This window comes from Bombina bombina, chromosome 1 (genome assembly GCF_027579735.1).
Source record: "Bombina bombina isolate aBomBom1 chromosome 1, aBomBom1.pri, whole genome shotgun sequence".
In the NCBI taxonomy this organism is placed as follows: Eukaryota; Metazoa; Chordata; class Amphibia; order Anura; family Bombinatoridae; genus Bombina; species Bombina bombina.
This window is the reverse complement of record NC_069499.1, coordinates 352,393,849-352,421,054: the sequence shown is the minus strand read 5'-3', so window position 1 is coordinate 352,421,054 and position 27,206 is coordinate 352,393,849. Positions and strand designations below refer to the sequence as shown.

The 27,206-nt window shown below is 38.1% G+C and overlaps 1 protein-coding gene across 1 annotated transcript in view; it reads right to left on the bottom strand.

Moving 5' to 3' along the window:
- PTPRN (protein tyrosine phosphatase receptor type N) overlaps positions 1-20,630 on the bottom strand; it is a 339,294-nt gene extending 318,664 nt beyond the window's left edge. The window contains exons 1-2 of the mRNA XM_053698177.1: positions 20,415-20,630; positions 4,924-4,974 (exon numbers count right to left, since the gene is read on the bottom strand). Coding sequence (XP_053554152.1) covers positions 4,924-4,974; positions 20,415-20,496 — 133 coding nt within the window. The 5' untranslated portion in view covers positions 20,497-20,630. The remainder of the gene's footprint in view (positions 1-4,923; positions 4,975-20,414) is intronic.
- Between the last annotated feature and the right edge of the window lie 6,576 nt (positions 20,631-27,206).

Genomic DNA, 27,206 nt, shown 5'->3' with positions numbered 1-27,206 from the left:
AAGAGAATGTAATGTGCAGCGTGAACGTTTTCGGGGGTTTAGTCCCTTCCTCAGGCATACATCAAATAGAGAGGGGAGAGAGAACAAAAGAGAGGGAGAGAGAATACAAGAGAGGGAGAGAGTAAAAGAGAGTGGGAGAGAGCAAAAGAGACGGGGGAGAGAGAGAGAGCAAATGAGAGGGGAGAGAGAGAAAGAGAGCAAAAGAAAGGGGGGAGAGAGAGCAAAAGAGAGGGCAGAGAGAGCAAAAGAGAGGGTAGAGAGAGCAAAAGAGAGGGGAGAGAGCAAAAGAGAGGGGGGAGAGAGCAAAAGAGAGGGTAGAGAGAGCAAAAGAGATGGGAGAGAGCAAAAGAGAGGGGAGAGAAAGTAAAAGAGAGGGGGGAGAGAAAGCAAAAGAGAGGGGGAGAGAGAGCAAAAGAGAGGGGGGAGAGATAGCAAAAGAGAGGGGGAAAGAGAGCAAAAGAAAGGGGGGAGAGAGAGCAAAAGAGAGGGGGGAGAGGGCAAAAGAGAGGGGGAGAGAGAGCAAAAGAGAGCGGGAGAAAGAGCAAAAGAGAGGGGAGAGAAAGCAAAATAGGGGGAGAGAAAGCAAAATAGGGAGGGAAGAAACAAAAGAGAGGGGAGAGGGAGAAAAAAAGAGGGGAGAGAGAGCAAAAGAGGGGGGGAGAGAGAGAGCAAAAGAGGGGGGAGAGAGAGCAAAAGAGGGGGGAGAGAGAGCAAAAGAGGGGGGAGAGAGCAAAAGAGAGAGGGATAGAGAGCAAAAGAGAGGGGAGAGAGAGCAAAAGAGTGGAGAGAGAGCAAACGAGAGGGGGAGATAGAGCAAAAGAGTGGGGGGAGAGAGAGCAAATGAGAGGGGACAGAGAACAAAAGAGGGGGGAGAGAGAGAGCAAAAGAGGGGGGAGATAGAGCAAAAGAGGGGGGAGAGAGAGCAAAAGAGGGGGGAGAGAGAGCAAAAGAGGGAGAGAGAGAGAGCAAAAGAGGGAGAGAGAGAGCAAAAGAGGGTAGAGAGAGCCAAAAAGAGGGGAGAGAGAGCAAAAGAGAGGGGGGGAAGAGAGCAAAAGAGAGGGGGAGAGAGAAAGAGAGCAAAAGAGAGGTGTGAGAGAGAAAGAGAGCAAAAGAGAGGTGAGAGAGAGAAAGAGAGCAAAAGAGAGGGGGAGAGAGAAAGAGACAAAAGAGAGGGGGAGAGCAAAAGAGAGGGGGGAGAGAGAAAGAGAGCAAAAGAGAGGGGGAGAGAGAGGGAGCGCAAAAGAGAGGAGGAGAGAGAGCGCATAAGAGAGGGGGGGAGAGAGAGCAAAAGAAAGGGGTAGAAAGAGCAAAAGAGAGGGGGGAGAGAGAGAGGGAAAATATTTGTGCAAAAAAAACATTATATATATATAGTTCAAGAAAGAGAATGTAATGTGCAGCGTGAACGTTTTCGGGGGTTTAATCCCTTCCTCAGACACACATCAAATAACATACATCAAATTACTCTGTTTATTTTATGTATGTCTGAGGAAGGGGCTAAACCCCCGAAAACATTCACCCTTGCACATTAATTTTGCAAAAAGACCCGGTGAGTGCACTCTCTTTCTTGAACTGTATGTAGCTTTCTGTTGCACATAACAGTCATCTGGAGCGCTTGTCTGTACAATTGTGTATATATACAGTATATATATATATATATATATATATATATATATATATATGTGTGTATTTATGAATAAATAGAACATATTCTACTATGTGAAGAACATTGGAATGTGAAACATTAATATTTTCATGTCGGGTTAACGCACTTTAGAATATGGGATAGAGTTTGCGCAAGAGTAGGGTATTTGATACCCCCCAACACACTTTTTTTGCTCTGTTTACTTCCATGGGGGAATAGGTTATCGTTAGCAAAATATCCTAAATTCAGCTTTTTAAGCGTCTCAGGTTAGCGTGTGTGGGCAAAATCAGTTAACTTTAAACTTGTAATACGAGCACAACCCGACTAGTGCAAAAATCTTACTTCTAATCTGGCACAAAATGGTCTGAACTTCTCGGAAGAGTAGACTTCCAGATCTTATCTTTCGAATTACTTACACAAAGTCCTTCTTATATTATTTCTCACTATTTACTCAAAGACCAATTTTAAAAACGAACAATGGAATAATGAACATTTTAGTACCTGTCTGCCACCCCCCCCCCCCAATTGGGAGAATGATTCCATATGAATCTTCTTGTTTACATAGTTTTTTATATAACCCATACTTAAAGGGACAGTCTACGCCAGAATTTTCCCTTTATTACCCATTCCCTAGTTTTGCATAACCAACACAGTAATCGAAATACACTTTTTACCTCTGTGATTTTCTTGTATCTAAGCCTCTGAAAACTGCCCCCTTATTTCAGTTCTTTTGACAAACTGTTAAAATGCCCTGAGAGAAAAGGCGTCCTTCAAGGGCTTAGAAATTAGCATATGAAACTCCTAGGTTTAGCTTTCAACTAAGAATACCAAGAGAAAAAAGCAAAATTGTTGATAAAAATAAATTGGAAAATTGTTTAAAATTACATGCCCTATCTGAATCATGAAAGTTTATTTTAGACTAGACTGTCCCTTTAAAGGGATACTGAACTCAAATTTTCTCTTTCATGATTCAGATAAAGCATTCAATTTTAAGCAACTTTCTAATTTACTCCTATAATCATTTTTCTCTAGGTATCTTTATTTGAAAAAGCAGGAATGCAAGCTTACGAACCGGCCCATCTTTGGTTCAGCACCTGGGTACAGCTTGCTGATTGGTGGCTAAATGTACCCACCAATCAACAAGTTCTATCCAGGGTGCTAAACCAAAAATGGGCCTGCTTGTAAGCTTACATTCCTGCTTTTTCAAATAAAGATACCACGAGAACAAAAAAAATTGATAATAGGAGTAAATTAGAAAGTTGCTTAAAATTGCATGCTCTATGAATCATGAAGAAAAAATGTGGGTTCAGTATCCATTTAAGTTTTAACATTTTCAGTATAGGTGTGGATACAACAGGCAAAATCGGCTATTTAAAAACACAACATGAAGGTAAAGGAACTATTTGTAAAAAATTCAAAGGGACATTAAACCCAAAAGTTTTCTTTTGTGATTCAGACATAGCATACATTTTTAAAAAAGTTTTTGCAAGCGGATTTCTGGACCAGCACATGACAGGAAACACTCCTGCCATCTACTGTTCTTGCAAATGTATAACATAGTTATAAAACTGCTGCCATATATTGCCCCATCACGTGCATGCTCCTACACCTTCCTATCTGCTTTTCAACAAAGAATACCAAGAGAATGAAGTAAATTTGATAATAGATAGTAAATTGAAAAGTTGTTTTCTATGTGAATCATTAATTAAATTTTTGGGGGAGTTTCATGTCCCTTTAATATACTCCAGCAGGTTTAATAGACAATTGGGAACACATTAAAGCGGGAAAAAAATCACTGTACTCTTTGCCTTTAAGGTTGAATGAAGCTAGCAGAAGGGCTAAGTTTCCTTCTAAATCATTAGCCCTTGCCTCACTTATAAATAATTCCTGATTTCCTGCTAGATTGGAATGAATTGTATTTGTATTACTTTACAGATTTCTTCATGGCCAAGTTATTATTAGATGTTAATACCACAGCCCAATAATGTTTAGCTTTATACTTAGATGTGATTAAAATAATTTGTTTGTAAATGACTGATATAAAGTAGGGAAGACTGGACCTATAGTGATAGCCCCTCTAACTATTTAAAGGGACACTGTACCCAAATTTTTTCTTTTGTAATTCAGATAGAACATGCAATTTTAAGCAACTTTCTAATGTACTCCTATTATCAATTTTTCTTTGTTCTCTTGATATCTTTATTTGAAAAAGAAGGCATCTAAGCTGAGGAGCCAGCAAATTTGTGGTTCAGAACCATGGACAACAATTGTTTATTGGTGCTGCCCAATCAGCAAGGACAACCCAGGTTGTTTACCAAAAATGGGCCGGCATCTAAACTTAAATTCTTGCTTTTCAAATAAACATACCAAGAGAATAAAGAAAATTTGATAATAGGAGTACATTAGAAAGTTGCTTCAAATTGCATGCTCTATCTGAATCACAAAAGAAAAAATTTGGGTACAGTGTCCCTTTAACTCCAACCTATCTGTGTTCACCCTACACAATTAATCCCTGTCAAAATGAACCTCAAAACTGCCACCACCTCTAACACTCCCTGACACCCTGAAGTCCCTACCAGACAAGTTATGTGAATCTTGGGCGATACTCCCACCCATTATAAACAGTGATCCCTCTAAGGCCACACTTGTTAGCAAACACTAAAAAATGCAGACAGCAAGGTGTGGTTCCCTTATTAACAGTTTCTCTTCTGGGCTGCTCAGACAACTGGCCTTAGAGGGAACACTGATTATTACCCATTACCACCATAAGTAATCCCTTAAAAAGGTACCCTTTATATCACTAGCCTTCCATTGCAAGCACTGTTAAATTCTACATTTGTAACAATTTATATTTAAAGCAACATTCTATAAATGTGCTTTGTTTAGTCTGTTTTATGTATCTGCTTCCATGAATCAGTGTCATATTATACCCCTACTCATGTAGCACTATGGAGTTTTGTGTCATTTTACAAATAAATGACAATATTCCTATAAAGGTATATATAATGCACAACATAATTGTTTTTGTGTAAACGCTTCTTTTAAATGTTATGAGCACTTGTGTGATAACTTTTAAAATCCAACTGAAACCTGCATCCACACTCATTTTCTTCTCACACGTGTACTTTAAAAAACACATACTAGCAAGGATAGTGGAAAACTATTGCTAAACATATTCATTTCAGCAATGTTATTAATGCAAAATGCACCTGCAGTTACTATCTATTGGCTTACGGTACTTGTTATTATGGATACCTCGTTAGACCCAAGAGCGCACTCACCCTGCACACAGACTTCCTCTTTAGAACACAGCCTGAGGTCAAACAAACAACCTGCAGAGACATAAGGAGAGAATGCAAGATGTCATTTTATAGAGCAAGAGGACAAAGCACATAGGTATAAAAATGCCCACATTTCCACTACCTACAAAATGATAGCAAAGCAAATGTGTTATTAAATGCATAGAAATACATAGCAAAAACAGCAATCCCAATCATGGGAGCACCAAGTTACATAATCATTACAAATGTACATAAAACAGCTCCATCTCTCACTTAATTTCCCCTGTACAGAATGCCTATCCTCAGTTGCAGCTTTTCTCTCTCATAACAAGATTTATATAATAAATAGTAGAATTCTAAATGATGCGAAATGAAAATATAAATGCATAAACCTGTATTTCACTAACTATGTAGCAAACAGTGAAATCTAGACTAGGAGGTTGACAAATGTCTAAGAAACAGGAGCCAGCCAGACTAATCAGGAGCCAAGGAGGATTTTATATATAGTTATATGATGATGGTTATTAATACAACAATTGTGAGCCAGGTAAAAGCTGTAACCTCTAGCTATTATTAGTTCTCAAAACCTGCTCTAGACTAAGGGTTGTTTCAGCCTTAAAAGTGTTTATTTTATGCGTCCCTTTTACTTATGCTGGCAGACTGTTCCATGTATTAACTACATTTTTATAAAGCACTTTCCCAATATACATCTTTGTATACATCCCTTCTTTTTCTGAAATAAAACATAACATTCTTTGTAATATTAATTAGTTGTCAATGGTTCATAAAAATAATTAAAGGTAAATTATATTGCCATAATAACTTTAAAAAAAAGCAAAACATACATTTCTCATTTTGAAATGATTACACTTGTTGTATGTAGAGCTGAAATTCAATAGATTTGACACCAGATGTTAAAAGAAACCTGGTAATATGGTTTAATTCCTTTTGACGACATGTAGAGCTGTAACCTGTACACTGTAAAATTGTTTTTATATGAATGTATTTTCAATGACTTGCTATACCAGCTGCAGAGTATAAAATGTGTGAGAAATTGCATTTTCAGGTTTATTTGTGTATATGAAGTAGCTGGTTTTGTGGTTTTTTTTATATATATATAGTATTTTTAGTATTTAGTATTTATAGTATTAAAGCTCAATACAACACAATATACACTGTTTCAGGATTCAAAATAATGTCTGCAAACTAACGGCTAGATTTAGAGTTTGGCGTTAGCCGTCAAAACCAGCGTTAGAGGCTCCTAACGCTGGTTTTGGGCTACCGCTGGTATTTAGAGTCAGTCAGGAAAGGGTCTAACGCTCACTTTGCAGCCGCGACTTTTCCATACCGCAGATCCCCCTACGCCAATTGAGTATCCTATCTTTTCAATGGGATCTTCCTAACGCCGGTATTTAGAGTCTTGGCTGAAGTGAGCGTTAGAAATCTAACGACAAAACTCCAGCCGCAGAAAAAAGTCAGGAGTTAAGAGCTTTCTGGGCTAACGCCGGTTCATAAAGCTCTTAACTACTGTTCTCTAAAGTACACTAACACCCATAAACTACCTATGCACCCCTAAACCGAGGTGACCCCACATCGCCGCCACTCTATTAAAATTTTTTAACCCCTAATCTGCCGACCGCACACCGCCGCCACCTGCGTTATCCCTATGAACCCCTAATCTGCTGCCCCTAACACCGCCGACCCCTATATTATATTTATTAACCCCTAATCTGCCGCCCCCAACGTCGCCTCCACCTACCTACAATTATTAACCCCTAATCTTGCGACCGGACCTCGCCGCTACTCTAATAAATGTATTAACCCCTAAAGCTAAATCTAACCCTAACCCTAACACCCCCTAAGTTAAATATAATTTAAATCTATCAAAATAAACTAACTCTTATTAAATAAATTATTCCTATTTAAAGCTAAATACTTACCTGTAAAATAAATCCTAATATAGCTACAATATAAATTATAATTATATTATAGCTATTTTAGGATTTCTATTTATTTTACAGGTAACTTTGTATTTATTTTAACCAGGTACAATAGCTATTAAATAGTTATTTACTATTTAATAGCTACCTAGTTAAAATAATTACAAAATTGCCTGTAAAATAAATCCTAACCTAAGTTACAATTAAACCTAACACTACACTATCAATAAATTAATTAAATAAAATACCTACAATTATCTACAATTAAACCTAACACTACACTATCAATAAATTAATTAAATACAATACCTACAAATAAATACAATTAAATAAACTAACTGAAGTACAAAAAATAAAAAGAACTAAGTTACAGAAAATAAAAAAATATTTACAAACATTATAAAAATATTACAACAATTTTAAACTAATTACACCTACTCTAAGCCCCCTAATAAAATAACAAAGCCCCCCAAAATAAAAAAATGCCCTACCCGATTCTAAAATTAAAATAGAAAAGCTCTTTTACCTTACCAGCCCTTAAAAGGGGCTTTTGCGGGGCATGCCCCAAAGAATTCAGCTCTTTTGCCTGGAAAAAAAAACATACAATACCCCCCCACCAACATTACAACCCACCACCCACATACCCCTAATCTAACCCAAACCCCCCTTAAATAAACCTAACACTAAGCCCCTGAAGATCTCCCTACCTTATATTCACCACACCGGGTATCACCGATCCGTCCATGCTCCGATGTCTTGATCCAAGCCGAAGCAGGGGCTGAAGACGTCCATCCTCCAGCTGAAGTCTTGATCCAAGCGGCGGCTGAAGAATTCCATCATCGGGCAGAAGTCTTCATCCTATCCGGGCAGAAGAGGAGATCCGGACCGGCAAACATCTTCATCCAAGCGGCATCTTCTATCTTCTTCCATCCGATGACGAGCGGCTCCATCTTCAAGACCACCGGCGCGGATCGATCCTCTTCTTCCGACGTCCTAAAACAGAATGAAGGTTCCTTTAAGGGACGTCATCCAAGATGGCGTCCCTCGAATTCCGATTGGCTGATAGGATTTTATCAGCCAATCGGAATTAAGGTAGGAAAATTCCAATTGGATTGAACTTGAATCTGATTGGCTGATTCCATCAGCCAATCAGAATTTTCCTACCTTAATTCCGATTGGCTGATAAAATCCTATCAGCCAATCGGAATTCGAGGGACGCCATCTTGGATGACGTCCCTTAAAGGAACCTTCATTCTGTTTTAGGACGTCGGAAGAAGAGGATCGATCCGCGCCGGTGGTCTTGAAGATGGAGCCGCTCGTCATCGGATGGAAGAAGATAGAAGATGCCGCTTGGATGAAGATGTTTGCCGGTCCGGATCTCCTCTTCTGCCCGGATAGGATGAAGACTTCTGCCAGATGATGAAATTCTTCAGCCGCCGCTTGGATCAAGACTTCAGCCGGAGGATGGACGTCTTCAGCCCCCGCTTGGGCTTGGATCAAGACATCGGAGCCTGGACGGATCGGTGATACCCGGTGTGGTGAAGATAAGGTAGGGAGATCTTCAGGGGCTTAGTGTTAGGTTTATTTAAGGGGGGTTTGGGTTAGATTAGGGGTATGTGGGTGGTGGGTTGTAATGTTGGTGGGGGGGTATTGTATGTATTTTTTCCAGGCAAAAGAGCTGAATTCTTTGGGGCATGCCCCGCAAAAGGCCCTTTTAAGGGCTGGTAAGGTAAAAGAGCTTTTCTATTTTAATTTTAGAATAGGGTAGGGCATTTTTTTATTTTGGGGGGCTTTGTTATTTTATTAGGGGGCTTAGAGTAGGTGTAATTAGTTTTAAATTGTTGTAATATTTTTCTAATGTTTGTAAATATTTTTTTATTTTTTGTAACTTAGTTCTTTTTTATTTTTTGTACTTTAGTTAGTTTATTTAATTGTATTTATTTGTAGGTATTGTATTTAATTAATTTATTGATAGTGTAGTGTTAGGTTTCATTGTAGATAATTGTAGGTATTTTATTTAATTAATTTATTGATAGTGTAGTGTTAGGTTTAATTGTAACTTAGGTTAAGATTTATTTTACAGGTAATTTTGTAATTATTTTAACTAGGTAGCTGTTAAATAGTAAATAACTATTTAATAGCTATTGTACCTGGCTAAAATAAATACAAAGTTGCCTGTAAAATAAATATAAATCCTAAAATAGCTACAATATAATTATAATTTATATTGTAGCTATATTAGGATTTATTTTACAGGTAAGTATTTAGCTTTAAATAGGAATAATTTATTTAATAAGAGTTAATTTATTTTGTTAGATTTAAATTATATTTAACTTAGGGGGGTGTTAGGGTTAGGGTTAGATTTAGCTTTAGGGGTTAATACATTTATTAGAGTAGCGGCGAGGTCCGGTCGGCAGATTAGGGGTTAATAATTGTAGGTAGGTGGAGGCGACGTTGGGGGCGGCAGATTAGGGGTTAATAAATATAATATAGGGGTCGGCGGTGTTAGGGGCAGCAGATTAGGGGTTCATAGGGATAACGTAGGTTGCAGCGGTGTACGGAGCGGCAGATTAGGGGTTAAAAAAATATGCAGGTGTCAGCGATAGCGGGGGCGGCAGATTAGGGGTTAATAAGTGTAAGGTTAGGGGTGTTTAGACTCGGGGTTCATGTTAGGGTGTTAGGTGCAGACATAGGAAGTGTTTCCCCATAGGAAACAATGGGGCTGCGTTAGGAGCTGAACGCTGCTTTTTTGCAGGTGTTAGGTTTTTTTTCAGCTCAAAATGCCCCATTGTTTTCTATGGGGGAATCGTGCACGAACACGTTTTTGAAGCTGGCCGCGTCCGTAAGCACCGCTGGTATTGAGAGTTGCAGTGGCGGTAAATATGCTATACGCTCCCTTTTTGGAGCCTAGCGCAGCCCTTCTGTGAACTCTAAATACCAGCGGTATTTAAAAGGTGCGGGGGAAAAAAAACCAGCGTTAGATACGCGGGCTGTTACCGACAAAACTCTAAATCTAGCCGTAAATGAACTACCTAACACAAAACCTCAGTTTTACATTTTAAGATTATATAATTTTAAGAAATATATATATAAAATTCCTCTATTGGACATAAGGCCACTCTTGGACCTGTATACTGTTTATGCAACTTAAAGAGGGGGAACTGATAAATCTCGTGGGCCACACTTGGACTCTAATTATAACAAAACAACCTTATCTTACAGTGAACTAGATAACCACAGTAGTAAGATTAACATGTCTAGCTAAGTTAACAATGTTATATGTTAAGGGCAGCTTGGAAAAAGTACTTTAACAGCACAGTACATTGATCTGATCCGGCTCAAGAAAGGGTATGGAAAGACATTCTGGAGTTCAATGGGGCTCAACTACGGTAGCTTTTTGCATCTCAGACAAGATCAGTATAATAAATAAACCATCCTACACAGTTATTGAGAAGCACTGCTGCATGTATCAGAGACTTTGCTATATGTGGCATATTATGAGTTATACTGTAAATATCTATATAGCAATATGTATGCATATGGTGAAACACTCACTTATAAATCCATAGTGGCATAATGCATAAGCATAATGAGGCAAACTTCTAATTATAGCTAGTCAGGGCAACCTTTCCTTCAATTACATTTCAAGACCTAAACATGAATGGTGAGTCTCTAAAACAGAGGTATTCTTTGGAGAAACAAGTCTGTACAGTTTCATCTGGCAGTTTATTTGGGTAAAATGGAGGACAGACCTCTTTCAGGTGTAAAACCCTAAGTCAGTAGTTTGTCTATTAGACTATCACCCAGGTTGTAATAGGATAGGCATGGTTTAACCTACTAACAGAACAAGTGGAGAAACAAAGAAACCTATGTTGCAGCAAAGTGTGACCTCAGAGATCAGGCTTTCCAGCCATCATCAAGAGAAAAAGAGGTGCTGCACATACACAGAGTTATAGAGGACCATTTTAGCTAGGGGGTAACAAGTGCTAGCAATTAACTAAGGGCTACAGGGTCCTATATTCATCTGGAGGTCAGCGTCCCTTAGCGATTTCAGCCAACTCCTGTTTTTGTTCTCTGCAGGGAGACTTGTGTAAGGTATGCACTTTGAGCGCTTGGTATCGGAGAAGAGGTGTCAGTAAATCCGAAAGTAGATTGTCCCGGTCTCAGCTCCTCTTCCCCTCCTGGGATTGCCAAGGTTCTCAGTAAAAGATAGTGCTCCCGGCAGTCCAGAACAGCTCTGCGTCCTTTTACCTTTAGGTATGTCTCCAGCTGTGTGTCTGCTCTCTTATTTTCCGGGCTTGATAGCTCAGCAGGTGCACTCAGTGGCATCAAGTTAGGCGAACGCTGCAGTACTGGATAGGGCCGCCGATGACGGCATGTAGTGAGGCCGCCCGGGTCAAAAGGCTGGTGCGCATCGGTTCTTAGATTGTCTAACACTAACGTTTTATCCACCAACTCTGCTACCTTTGAATGCTGCACCGATCTTCTGTCTGCTAAGTCGTTGGTCTTGCTCTTAGTTGGGAAGCTGGTGTTTCTCTGTGACCGCAACACCACTGTACTTGGCTTTATGTGGCTAGCTTCAAGGTATGGGGAGACATGAAGCTGGGACCCTGCTAGACTAGGCTCAGTCCCTGCACTTGATTTGCCAATCGAAGAGTTAGGGCTAGACTGCTCATGAGATGTTACTGTTTCCACACACTGGTTTAGCAAACTATCAGCCTCCTGAAGGGGAATTTCCTTCCATTGTGTCTGGCAATTCCCTGTGTCTGTCGTAGGACTAGCTGTGGCAGGAATCGAAGTGTTCAACTTCTGTAGCGAGGCTTTGTTAGATTCCTTCGGATCCTGATATGAGAGTGCTGCAAATTTCTCCTCTAGCTTCTGGGAATGCTCCAGTAGTATCAATTGTAGTTGTTTTATTAGGTAGGTGTCCTCCATTTACACACTTCTTGCCCACCATAAACGGTCTGAGTATGTTTATAGCTGCTTACCGCAACTAGCTGCACGTATTGAGTAGGCTGATGTACAGGGGTAACTGTGAGGTTTCCAGATCAGGATATTTATAATATGTGGCTTAGAGAGTAGAGTGCTCCTTAGAGCAAGGACTGCGAACACAAGGCACAGCTCAGTATGGGAGGCTTCAGCTATAGGGAAAGGCCTCAAATGCAAAGTCCGGTACTGAGGGCTATGAAGCCGCGTCAAAATCCTAGACCCTATTTCTAGAATCTGGTCACCGTCAGACCAGTCTCCCCACTATTTTAAGCTAGATATTACCAACTTTGCTCTGTAGAAATGAAAAATAGAGGAGAAAGCTTAGGGAGCTGACGCTCAGTGCGACCAATAAGATGGCCGCCACCCGGAAGTCTGGTTTTGTGTTTTTAAACCACAGCCTATTACAATTGGTTGAGCTTTGGGTAATATCAGATTTCATTATGTTATCGATTTGTGTACACACACTTGCTTCCTTATATATTTGTCTGGAAAACTAAAGCTCAATACACGGAGAGAACAATAGAAAATTATCATTTTATTACTTAACTATCCTGCATCCCACTGTGAGTGTCATTTCTTCTGCTGGCTGTGTTTACTTAGGCTATTCAATAGCTGAGACTCCAGTATCAAAACTTTCAGTATAGGTTGGGATACCACAAGCTAAATCGGCTATTTCAAAGGCCAAAATAGGGGTAAATGAGCTACTTGTAAACAATTTTATACACTCCAGCAGGTAAAATGGATCATTGGGAACAATTTAAATGGGAGAATTTTTTGGGTTAACTGTCCCTTTAAGCATCTTCATTTCTCAGACTGACTATTCCCATCTTCCACCTGACGTAGCTATTGAGCTATTGATTGGCTATGATGACGTTGGCTTTGGAATTTAGAGTTGATATTAATAGTGCACTAAAGCAGGTAGAATGGATGGACATAATAAACACAATATGTAGAAAGATGTGCAAGGCTCATATCTACCTACACTTTCAAATGCATCATTTTAAGATGTAATACATTTTAGAAAGACACATATTGTCATATACTTAGGAATACTCAATCAATGCCTCCATCCGTGCTCATAATAAAGCTTTCATGAGTGAAACAAATGATATAAAATGTTACAAACGGCAATACAACCAAAGGAAAAACATGGAAATATGCATTTCTTACATAATATATTTAATTTTATTTTTTCTCCTGCAACCCAAAAAAAGAGTAGCAGTGATATAATAGAAGTGCAAAATATAGAAGTTAGTTAAAAGGCTATCTGCGTTGTTTGACGTAAGATGAGTCACAGGAAGAGGGGGAGGAAAAGAGCGTCAATGGCTGAATCAGCATCCACTCCACATTCAGAAGGGTTAGCAGCAGCCCCCTGAGTGAGGGGGCAGCTATCTCTCATAAAGTCTGAAGACAGTGAAAAAAAACAATTGGATGATTAGGGAAATTATACAAGGGATACCATCAATATAGGTAAAAAAAAATCAAAATACATGTTGGCATTAATTTAAATGTAAAGTAACAATATGGGAATATAGGAATACAAAGGAAAAATGAGAAAAGCGATATCAAAGATTTCTATTTACATACATGCGAAGATTTCTATTTACATACATGCAAAGATGTCTATTTACATACATGCAAAGATGTCTATTTACATACATGCAAAGATTGCTATTTACATACATGCAAAGATTGCTATATACATACATGCAAATATTTCTATTTACATACATGCAAATATTTCTATTTACATACATGAAAAGATGTCTATTTACATACATGCGAAGATTTCTATTTACATACATGCAAAGATTGCTATTTACATACATGCAAAGATTTCTATTTACATACATGCAAAGATTGCTATATACATACATGCAAAGATTTCTATTTACATACATGCAAATATTGCTATTTACATACATGCAAAGATTGCTATTTACATACATGCGAAGATTTCTATTTACATACATGCGAAGATTTCTATTTACATACATGCGAAGATTTCTATTTACATACATGCGAAGATTGCTATTTACATACATGTGAAGATTTCTATTTACATACATGCGAAGATTTCTATTTACATACATGCAAAGATTTCTATTTACATACATGCAAAGATTGCTATTTACATACATGCGAAGATTTCTATTTACATACATGCGAAGATTTCTATTTACATACATGCAAAGATTTCTATTTACATACATGCAAAGATTTCTATTTACATACATGCAAAGACTGCTATTTACATACATGCGAAGATTTCTATTTACATACATGCGAAGATTTCTATTTACATACATGCGAAGATTGCTATTTACATACATGCGAAGATTTCTATTTACATACATGCGAAGATTTCTATTTACATACATGAAAAGATTTCTATTTACATACATGCGAAGATTTCTATTTACATACATGCGAAGAATGCTATTTACATACATGCAAAGATTTCTATTTACATACATGCGAAGATTTCTATTTACATACATGCAAAGATTTCTATTTACATACATGCGAAGATTGCTATTTACATACATGCAAAGATTTCTATTTACATACATGCGAAGATTTCTATTTACATACATGCAAAGATTGCTATTTACATACATGCGAAGATTTCTATTTACATACATGCGAAGATTTCTATTTACATACATGCAAAGATTTCTATTTACATACATGCAAAGATTTCTATTTACATACATGCAAAGATTGCTATTTACATACAATCGAAGATTTCTATTTACATACATGCGAAGATTTCTATTTACATACATGCGAAGATTGCTATTTACATACATGCGAAGATTTCTATTTACATACATGCGAAGATTTCTATTTACATACATGCAAAGATTTCTATTTACATACATGCGAAGATTGCTATTTACATACATGCGAAGATTTCTATTTACATACATGCGAAGATTTCTATTTACATACATGCGAAGATTTCTATTTACATACATGCAAAGATTGCTATTTACATACATGCAAAGATTTCTATTTACATACATGCGAAGATTTCTATTTACATACATGCAAAGATTTCTATTTACATACATGCAAAGATTTCTATTTACATACATGCAAAGATTTCTATTTACATACATGCAAAGATTTCTATTTACATACATGCAAAGATGTCTATTTACATACATGCAAATATTTCTATTTACATACATACAGAGATTTCTATTTACATACATACAGAGATTTCTATTTACACACATGCAAAGATTTCTATTTACATACATGTAAAGATTGCTATTTACATACATGCAAAGATGTATGTTTACATGCATGCAAATATTTCTATTTACATACATACAGAGATTTCTATTTACATACATACAGAGATTTATATTTACATACATGCAAAGATTTCTATTTACATACATGCAAAGATTTCTATTTACATACATACAGAGATTTCTATTTACATACATGCAGAGATTTCTATTTACATACATACAGAGATTTCTATTTACATACATGCAGAGATTTCTATTTACATACATGCATATGACTGCTTCAAAAGTTTGACTGCAATACAGAACACGCAAAAATGATCACAATGTTTGTAGCTGTTACTGCTTCAATAACACTCTGAGAGCTATGTTCATTTGCAAGATAATTTACACATCTGAATTAAAAATGCATCCATAAAACATTAGTGCAGTCATTTCTATCAAAATTAAAATTAAAGGGACACTTAAGTCAGTGAATAGACTAGATAACAGGGAGTCAGACTTCCTCATGTTAGAATGTAACTTTAAGTTTCAAAGATGTCAGCTCCCATATCATACTGGGGCAGGGCTACGCTGGGAATTCCTAAGTACTTATAATGCATAAAAACAAGTAAACTGTTTGCTGATTTTTACAAAATCATTTCTTTAGGTTTACTTTGATTTAATATATTTATTTTTAACAATGGAACACTATGTAATATCCCTTTAAATTAGAACATAATTACATTTTAGTAAAAAAAAAAGTGCATTGGAAATTAGTTACTAATGATGAAATTAATTGAACTGTATGTTTTACCAAAATGCGAAAATACATAAAATGTAATACACATACACATTCTTCATAACCTTACGAAAGCCGTGGAAGTGCTTTCTAGTTAAAGGGACACTGAACCCAAAATTTTTCTTTCATGATTCAGATAGAGCATGTAATTTTAAGAAACTTTCTAATTTACTCCTATTATCAATTTTTCTTCGTTCTCTTGCTATCTTTATTTGAAAAAGAAGGCATCTAAGCTTTTTTCTTGCTTCAGAACCATGGATAGCTCTTTTTTATTGGTGGATGAATTTATCTACCAATCAGCAAGGACAACCCAGGTTGTTCACCAGAAATGGGCCGGCATCTAAACTTACATTCTTGCATTTCAAATAAAGATACCAAGAGAATAAAGAAAATTTGATAATAGGAGTAAATTAGAAAGTTGCTTAAAATGTCATGCTCTATCTAAATCACGAAAGAAAAATTTTGGGTACAGTGTCCCTTTAAGAAATCACAGATGCCTGATTTTATTATTGCTCTTTAGTGTTGGTGTCAAACAAAAATGCTTGAAAAGCCAGAGATAGATTGGAAACCCCTATTTTTTAACTATACTGCTTTTCTTTTACAGTTTATCAATGTCTTCAACCATTGACTGGCGTTATTCTTCAGATGTCATTGGAATCCAGTTATAAGAGCGCTTCAACAATTCTTAAAAGTGTCAAAGACATCAATTTGCAAGCCAGTCCATTAGTTTACATTTTATATGCCCATTACTCTACTCATGAGAGAAGTAAAAGGAGGAAAAGGGAGGATTTAAAGGGACAGTCAATACCAGAATTTTTGTTGTTTAAAAAGAAAGATAATCCCTTTATTACCCATTCCCCAGTTTTGCATAACCAACACATTTATAATAATACATGTTTTACCTCTGTAATTACCTTGTATCTAAGCTTTTGCTGACTGCCCCCTTATTCAGTTCTTTTGACAGACTTGCATTTTAGCCAAAAAGTGCTCACTACTAGGTCACTTCACATGCATGAGCTCAATGTTATGTATATGAAACACATGAACTAATGCCCTCTAGTGATCAAAATGCATTTAGATTAGAGGCAGTCTTCAAGGTCTAAGAAATTAGCATATGAACCTCCTAGGTTTATTTTCAAATTAAGAATATCAAGAGAACAGAGCAAAGTTGGTGATAAAAGTAAATTGGGAAGTTGTTTGAAATTGCATGCCCTATTTAAATCATGAAAGTTTTTTTGGGACTTGACTGTCCCTTTAAATATGAAAACTTTGTTTGCAAGTTCCCTCTTTAGTACCATATTCCACCTTAAGCATGCAGCTCTAGAAACCTTCATTAGCACTCCCAATTGTTCGGGTCTAGAACCACCCCTGCTAGAATTACAACCCACCTCCAGGTTAGCAATCCCTAAAATCTAGTTTGCTTTATACCATTTGTTTTGTCAGTGCATAATGTTTATATCCACATATGTCCTCTTTGACCAATACTTGATACATTACCAGGTAATAAAGTCTGAATTATGTGAAACACTTTAACAGAAAAAATAAAATAATCCTTTCAATTTATTCTACATTTATTAGAATATAATAAATCTATTGTTTGTGTAGTTTGTAAGGTTTCCCATTGAAAATGAACTGTAAAGCCATATGTTATCCAGTACTGTGGTACCTGTTCAAGGAAGTCTTATGTCAGACCCCTTATGTTTTAATACTAACAGTTGTCTCTGGTGAAGGATTTTCTATGAAAACCTTTAAAAAAAAAACCTCTAAGCTTTTCATATTTAAATCCCCCTTTCCACCCTTTTTATTTCTCTCACATGGGTAAAATAAATAAATATATATATATATGTAGATAGAGAGCACTCTCACTTTCAAAATCCCAATGCCAGGGTGCCAGCAGGTAAGTATACACGATGAAGGAAGGCACTCACTGGTCTTTTCATCAAAAACTTTATTTAGCGTGACGTTTCGGGGACACACTCCCCTTCCTCAGACAGGGGATTTTGTCTGAGGAAGGGGAGTGTGTCCCCGAAACGTCACGCTAAATAAAGTTTTTGATGAAAAGACCAGTGAGTGCCTTCCTTCATCGTGTATATATATATATATATATATATATATATATATATATAAATAAAATGCAGCTCCATCTAGTAAATCTTGTCATTAGGGTTGCAGTATCATATAAATTTACATACCAGCTATCTGAATAAATACACTGAAGCTAAAACAAAAGTATTAAAACAAATATGTACAAATATGAATGTAAACTATAGATAAACATGCTATAGGGATTGCATCATGATATAATCTTTTATATAAGATTGTTAATTTTCAGAAAGGATAAAAAAAATCAACTCTTATCTATTAGTATGTAAAACTTGATAACAGTACTGTATTTTACACAACAAAGTATGTTAATCATTCATATATATGAAATACAATATTGTCAGCAAACATCAGCACTCAACTGCAAGCAAGCAAGTCTTTAAAGAACAGGAAAACACCCATAATTACTTGATTCAATTTTTTGTCAAGCCCAAACGGATATATTCTAATACGTTTTATCAGTTTCATTGGTTATACCTAAGAGAAACTGTATACTAACTGAAATATTGAACCCTTCACTCCTACTCAAAAAAAACTATTTTATCAGTTAGTTTATATGGCATATTCAAATTCAAGCAATACATAAAATGATTCTATTACTAGACAAACAACCCTAAAACCAACACATCTTAACAACCATATACACAAATTGACATTGAAATAAATAAATACAGAATGGTAAGAACAGCCATCAACAGATGTTAAAGTTAATGTGTAACCAAGGAAATACAAGGTTATATCACCGGAAGTTACAAGTGGCAAATTGAAGAAAAGTCAATATCTCTTAAGGTTTCCTACTGCAGATTTTATATCTGGTACAGAAAATGTAGGAATTCATTAATCTCTGAATAAGGAAAACGTATAACAAATATATGAGCATTCTTAAGGTAGTGCTCAAGGTCCTAACTGGTATGATGTTTGATATGAATGGGCTTTTAACACTTTGGCTGCCAGTGATGGATCTTAAGCCCCCCGACACACACAGACACTTGCAGCCCATGGTTTATAAATCTCTCCATTTTAAATCCTAGTGATTATAAATTATCATATCCCAGTACCCTGGGATTCACAAACCTCAACTAAGGGGGCCACACACAATTAACTCTGAGGATTAAAATACCCAAAGCTGGTCATGCTATTATTATATGAGTATAAAGTAGATTAACATTAAAATGTGTAGGGACAAATATTGTATAATATTGGCTATAAAGAAGACACTGAAGTTTACATTAAATGTCTCTTTAGAGAATGTCATAAATGGCAACATTATACTAGGTTTGTATTAAAGTAAAAAAAGGGTTATGAAGCATTGATGTGGAAAGCTAAGAATCCAAAACTGACCTGTTGTCCTTTACTTTTATTCTCACCTCCATCAGGTCATCCTATACTTAATGACTCCTAACTGTTCAAGTCCATTCATTCCTGCTAGTGCCACCGTATTCTTATTTTTTTTAAGGCAGTCTTTTCTCCATGCACATTACATCTGCAAGGAGACTCCTATATATAGTCTAACTATGCTAGGCACTCTTTTCCTTCTTATGCCTGACATCTCTTAAAGGTAGACTGTACTATCAAATTTGGTTCCCCTTAATATGTTCCAAATTACTAGTTATACCTGCTGCTGAATATTAAATGTTTGGAAAACTGTTCCTTTATTTTTATTTTTGTATTTGAAATAACTGGTTTTGATCACTAAAACCATCACCTGTACTTCTCAAGGACATGCCCATAAGGATGTAAGTTATGCAGACCTGCTAATGTTATCTATGTCTAAACATAGATATTGAAACACTAATTATGGTTGGGCACAATAATTTCAGATACAAAATTCTATGTCTTTCCTCCTACCCTTCACTGGGAGATTTATCAGTGTAGGTGTTGATTTACACTGGCTATTTCAAATAACAAAATAAATGTAAAGGAGCTGTTTTCAAACAATAAAATACACTTTGGCAGGTCAACTGGCCAGTTAGGAAAACATTAATGGGGAGGAAAAAATCGAGTACAATGTCCTTTTAACTCTACAGGCCCAAACTATTGCAAAATACTCTTTCTCCTAGGCCTATTCTCTATGCCAGGCATTTATTTTCTCTATAACCCCTACCCATACCAGCTTCACTAATTTTCCTAAGCCCCCCCCCCTACCTGTACCAACTCAAAGTTTTCCTAATGTCTATATTTGCCAGTAAACCCATCTCCCTATGTCCCCTACTTATACCAAGCCTTTATTTTTGCAACTTCACTTACATTTTACCTTGGTCTCCTACTTTTACGAACCTGCACTTTTATCTTTGTGCTGTCTACCTGTTAGTATACCATTCTCCTTATGTCCTCTACCTGCGCCAGAACCCACTTTTCTCCGTATTCCTGTCCACCAGTAACCCCTCGCTACATTGCATGACCATCAAATCTTACCATGGTTCCTGGAGCTAAAGCTCTTTTGTGGGCGGCAGGTAAACAGCAGCAGGCAGCATAGGAGACCCGCGGTGAGCCTCATCCTTATGCTGGAGGCCGCTGCAGTGAAAGAGGGTATCTGAGGGCCTCACACTGGGGACATACTTCACGAAGATATCCAACACACAGCCGGACCGAGCCAAGACAGCGGAGCCGTGTTAGCCAGGCCCTGACACATACGCCACCCCCTGGGTAGCTGGTGCCGATCCCAGCTGTCTTCAGCACCTCGGACAGCGCCAGCGAGTGCAGCAGCTGGAAGGGACAGCGACTCTGCTAGACTGCACCCCAAAGCACGCCCACATCACAATGACCCCGCCCATTCCCGTCGCCCTCTCCTGTCTCCTAGTTCTCCTGCCTCCCCATAACGTACTACTCTGTTTCTTTCTACTATGAGCCACCCCGAAATCGTAAACAATTTGTGAATGGTGCAGCTGAAATTAGTCAATGGCTGACAGTTTGTTATATAACAGTTATTTACTTATGGGTAGTGCTGCAATGTGTGCATATGTCTCCAAATCAAATCTTCTTTCTCAGTCCACGTCTCTAATAGGCTTCGGTTTCTGCGTTTATCATTATTTTCTAACCATTTTGCTATGCAAATTTACGTTACTAATTTCGTTTTTTTTTCTCTTTTTATTGTTTTTTTTTCTAGTCACGTGAAAAAGAAATGAAAAACAAACAATTATACTAGGCAAATAAAATGTTTTTAAATATCACATGCAAGGCCGTAAAAATCTGAAAGTTTATGACATCTCATCCAATAATAACTATTAACATGTAGACCCTAATGTCAGCCTTTATAGCTATTTGACATAAAGAAAAAATATTATACAAAGTTAAACACCAATTCTTTATCCCTCTATTTTCTTGATCTCTTCTTGCTCCCTATTCCCTCTCTCCCTGCTCCTTACTTCCCCACTACCTATTCAAGCTTATAATTAAGAGTTCAGAAGGAGAGAGCTCAAAAAGCTGGATAATATATATATATATATATATATATATATATATATATATATATATATATATATATATATATATATATATATATATATATATTAGCATAACTGTTCTCTCCCTCTATTCCAGCATGTGCCACCCTCCAATATTCTTATTGCTTATCCATGAAAGAGAAAACAGGACCCTTAGCGCCACCATAGTCTGGTAAAACTCAGTTATAGAACAAAATGTAAAACTCAGTTATAGAAGGGCAGAGTAAGTGAAAATTTAATTGGCAGAGGAATAAGACTTAAAGGGACAGTCAACACCAGAATTTTTGTTGTTTTAAAAGATAGATAATCCCTTAATTACCCATTCCCCAGTTTTGCATAACCAACACAGTTATAATTATACACGTTTTACCTCTGTAATTACCTTGTACCTAAGCCTCTGCAGACTGCCCCCTTATTTTAGTTCTTTTGACAGACTTGCATTTTAGTCAATCAGTGCTCACTCCTCGGTACTTTCATGTGCATCAGCTCAATAGTATCTCTATATGAAACACATGAACTAACGCCCTCTAGTGGTGAAAAACTGTCAAAATGCATTTATATTAGAGGCGGCCTTCAAGGTCTAAGAAATTAGCATATGAACCTCCTAGGTTTAGCTTTCAACTAAGAATACCAAGAGAACAAAGCAAAATTGGTGATAAAAGTAAATTGGAAAATTGTTTAAAATTACATGCCCTATTTGAATAATGAAATTTTTTTTTGGACTTGACTGTCCCTTTAATATTTTTTAACCATTTATAAAGAAAAAAAACCTTTGTACTTGTTTATCTAAAGTAGTCAGACTATTAAACTGCTCAAAAGTTATTTGTGAGTATATTAAAGTGAAGGTTAATTTTGACGAATAAGTGCTGGGTTTTTAATAATCCTATTAAAAACAAGGGCATCAAAATTGACATTTCAAGCGTTTTCTTAAAAAATTTGCCTTTTAATCCTGAAAGCTGCTCCATCGATTCCCCCGGCGTTCAGAAGCTTCTGCTTACGTCAGAAATTACGAATCTGGCTTCCTCCAAACACGGCGTTCCCCCCGGGGTGATCATGGCCTGATGAAACAATGTGATTGGATGAAGCCGGATTCATCATTTTGGACCCGCGAAGAGGACTTGCGGCGTGCGGAGGAAGCGCTGCAGCGGCTTTCAGGATTAAAAGGTACGTTTTTTAAGAAAACACTTGAAATGGCAGTTTTGATCAATTAAAGTGCCCTTGTTTTTAATAGGATTATTAAAAACCGGGCACTAATTCGTCAAAATTGACCTTCACTTTAATTTTATAAATTCAGATAATGTAGGAGCATCTTTAGCTTTTTTTAATTAGATTTAAATTTTGCTGTCTACTCACATCATTATAACGAGAAAAAAAATGTTCTGGTTCTTACCTCATTTATTTTATTAATCCAAAATATTACTTTTTTCCAAACTTGATTAGCCAAAATCAATGTAATATGTGTACGTTGTAGAAGGAACATTTAGGTCATTTAGCCTCTTCTATATTAGACCACTTCTTAGACAGTTTTCTTGGTGTAACATAGGCCTTATTCAACAGTTTAATATGGGATTTTCTTCTTAAAACGGGGAGAGTCCACAGCTGTATTCATTACTTTTGGGAAATACAGACCCTGGCCACCAGGAGGAGGCAAAGACACCCCAGTCAAAGGATTAAATACCTCCCCCACTTCCCTCATCCCCCAGTCATTCTTTGCCTTTTGTCACAGGAGATTGGCAGAGAAGTGCCAGAAGATTTCGGAGTAGTCTCTTATGGAGGGTAGTACTCTTCGAGATGGGACGGGAGTTTTAGTAGTCCTGTCAGCCTCTCAGTGAGAGCATGGATAAAGGTTAGAGTCTGGAGATGCAGGGAGAGTCTTTCTGCGAAACCATCCCGACTCATATTAACAGCTCCACAAGCAATCAGCGTTGAAGAGTTTCGCTGCCTGTTTTCTTCACTCAAGTCCCTGTCAGAAGCAACGCTACTATCTGTCAAACTTGAAGGGCTGTGTTACTGTTCCACGGCATAGATTCCTGTAAAATTGTTTCATTTTTCTTTCATTGTGGAAATGCAATGTAAACGATAGAAGACAGGGTCTCAGTGGGACTCCTTTATCTTTATTGAATCAAGGGTTAATATCTCCTGAATGGGGTTATTGAGCAGTGGGGGACTTTAATCATGTTTGTTATGTGATTCTGTCTGCTTATGTGTAGAAATGTTGGCTATTACGGAACGTATAATTTTTTTCAAGCTACGCAGTTCTTGTTGACTGGCACACTTTTCTTTGGCCAACATGCCGCACCTCGTGACCGGGCGTGGTCATGTTTTCATTCCCCATTTCTGTATTCGTGACCGAGTGTCATGGAGAGGATCTGTTTCTCTACTTGTCTGGGTCATAGGAGGTGGTGAGTGCCCCATCCATTGGGGGTGTAAGTCAAGCTATGGAGGATTCTGATAATTCGGAGAAGGATTCTCTGATCCAGATTCTGTTACTTGCGTAGATTGTGGGGAGGCCAGGGTCATCCAGCCCAATCAATTATGTTCCGTATGCCATAATAGAGTGTACTCTTCTCCCTCTGGGGTGAGATTAGAGACTGCTGAGCCATCCGCCTCTGAGAATCTGTGTCCCATGAGGTGCGTTCCCTAGAATATTCTGTTCCTACACAGGCAGTTGTCCCGAATACCATTACCCCTTCTCCAGAGGAAGGTTTATTTCCACCAGAGGTTACTACACGGTTCCACATGGTCATATCTTTGGCGTTGGCGCACTTACATCTTCCTAATTGCAAACAAAGAGTTCATCCGTGTCCCCTTAACCTTGGGGTGTCAGGTGCGAGTTAGATTATATTGGATCTTTTCTCTGGGGAAGCAGTTTCCTCTGAGGATTCAGGGGTACAGCCTTCAGGGTCGGGGCCTTCAGATGCCTCGCAGGGGGTGGATTTTGCATTTAGATTCAGAATGGCGTGTCTGTGTGCACTGCTGTGGCATGTGTTGGCGGCTTTGGAGGATTCCAGTTCTGATTCGTCAACGGATCCTCAGGCTTCTGAATCAGATGGCGAACAGCGCTAGACGATGGAGGGATGAGATCCTACTCCTGGTTGTCTCTTGTTTTGTGTGTCTAATCCCAGTTCTGAGTTCCTGAGGATTAAGATATCTGACAGGCTGGTCCTGTTAGTGTTTCCATTCGTCTTTGGCGTTCACCTGCGGGTGCGGCCTACTTTCTTTGATCCGGTTAGGATGTGTTTTATTTCTTTATTTTGGAGCTTGTGGCTGTTGTAGATTTAGCTTTTTAGGGAAAATCTTTTTTTCTCTGGGATTTTGATGCTAGCAATTTTATGGTTGCAATAGATGTTACTTCCGGCGGAAATAAAAAAATAATAAAAAAAAATATTATTATTTTACTACAATGTTTAGCCTCAGAGCTTCTTTGTCTGTTGTTTGTCTTTTTGTTTAGTCTAGCCCTGCTAGGGTTTAGAACTTTCAGTTAGCCCTTGAACAGTTCGGTTGTACAGTGGTCAGCAGGCTGGTCCTGGTTGGGTACTAGTTCACTCTGTTCTTTGAGGTTATGTCAGACATTTTGTATCCTTGACAACAGGCTTGTCCTGTTTGGGTACTAAGTTTGCTTACCTCTTTTTACAAGGTTGTTTTCCTTGTTTCTACAAGTTATAGGAGGCTCTTCTATCCTAGATATCAGGCTGGTCCTACTTTATTTCATCTTGGTGGGGCTTCCAATGTTTGGTCATACTCGATACTAAGTGTTTTGTCCCTGCATAGCTTCCTGGTATGTTGGGATTATGAATTCTGCTATGGCCATATATTTGTAGTTTCTGGGGTCCTTTGGACAGGAGCTAGAGTCCTCCCTTCCGAGGGGGGAGGGTCAGATGACTGAATGGAGGTCTCCAGTACCTGGTGTAGGGGGCGATTATTCTCCCCTATTGGTACTCCTTGTGGATCGGATTGTCCGATTTTCAGATCTCTTTCGCCAGTGTTGCTCTCTTCTTTTTGAGGATTGCTGTGCTTTTCGCTTCCCCTTGCCTTTTGGGGTAGAACTTTCGGTCATCTCGTTGCAGAGAATCGGTTGTTAGGGACCATTTTTGTCCTTGCAGTATCCTCTTTTGGATCCTATATACTTGGGGATCTGGGGGATTGTTATGCAATCTCTCTTGCCGTCAACCGATAGGAGTTTTAGGATGCTCGTTCATCCGTTAATTCCTTGAGCTGTTGGTTGTCTGAGGATTGATCAAGACTGGATCTTTAGAGACTGTCATGTTCTCTCAATCATGGAGTTCTGAACTCTTTTGGGTCCTTCCTTTGTCTTCAGACTTTGTGGGTGTTCTCTTAGAAGCGTTTTGGGGCTGAGTGGACAGCCTCTCGGATACATCATAAGAGATCAGAGTTCAAGACCCCATGGGGGTATGGCATGCATCAACTTTTGTGAAAATTTCAATTCCAGGTAACTTTGTGGTTGTTCCGCAAGGTTTTTGGTCTTGATCTGGCACCTGTTTTTGGGGGTCTGGTTTTTTAACCTTGTCTTTGACTTGGTAGTTTGGTTAATCTGTTTTCTAGATTTTAAGAGTCTTGGATCTGACCGGCATTCATTAGTAGGCTTGTTTTCCCGGTCCTGGGGAAATCTCCATGTTCCTATTGGGGCGGTTTCTTTCTCTCTTCTGGAGGGATGTAGGAAGTTTTTCCTGGGAATTTCTTTACTGGAATAATCCTGGGTTTCTTAGTTTTCCTTTTATTTTAAAGGATCTGGTCTACTGCGCCTTCCAGTTGGCTCCTCCTGAGGTAGTTTTCCTCATCTGACTCTAGGAGTTCAGTGGGTTGAGGTTTTCACTTGTCTGCAGTGTACCCTCCCTTCGGGTTTCTGAGGGGTAGTGAGGATAGGTATCCTGGATTCCGAGTTAGTCTCTCTGGGTGTCGGTGCCTCTTTCCCTTAGGAACTCGTGGCTGGAGATTCGTTATTTGGCCTCCGGGCCTTGTCAATGCTGGGATTTTTTAATCTCTTTTGTCCTTTGGGACATTGACAGTCGCTTCTGTGATAAGACTGTTCGATCGGAGTAGGGGTCAGGAATTATGACTGTTCTGTTTGGGCATCGACCACGTATCTTGTCTCCCGAAGGATCCTTATTTAGGTTGGGAGGCCTTGCAGTTGGTACGTGAACCTTCCTTTAGCGGGTAGTTGGTTCTTCTTTATAGGGTGTTGTGCTCCCTTGCCCCGTTTTCTAGTAGGGAGGTAGTTGGTCCGCCCTGCTTTCAGAGTTTTTTCTCTTGTTCCTTCCAGGCTTGTCCTGGTGCAAGTTTGCTAGCTACTCAGTTGGCTAGTTACTATGGTTGGACGTTTAGTCTGACTGCCTGTCTGACGGAAGCCTACGGCTTTCGTTTGTGGTGTAAACGGATGTTACTATTCCATTTCTGTTCTTCTCCCAGGGTTTTTTCTGACCTAAGGGTGTTCAGTTTCTCTGTGCTATTTAGCTGTCTATGTGACCTTATCTGATTCTTCCCTTCTTTCAGTTAGGGAGAATGTGGTGTGGGAGTTTGTTTGTTGTTCCCTTGCCATCGTTCATGGAGAGGTTTTTATCTGTGTGCTTCTAGAGAGTGGGACTTTTGTCTTCTCAGAGGCTTTTGTGCTCAGTGGAGTCCAGAATTTAGTGTTATCTCTAACTGGGATCCCTATGGCTCTAATTGATGGGCAGTTACCTTGTCCTCTTTCATATTTTGTCCTTCCTGCTTCTATTGAAGTAGTTTTTTATCGGTTATCCAGGTT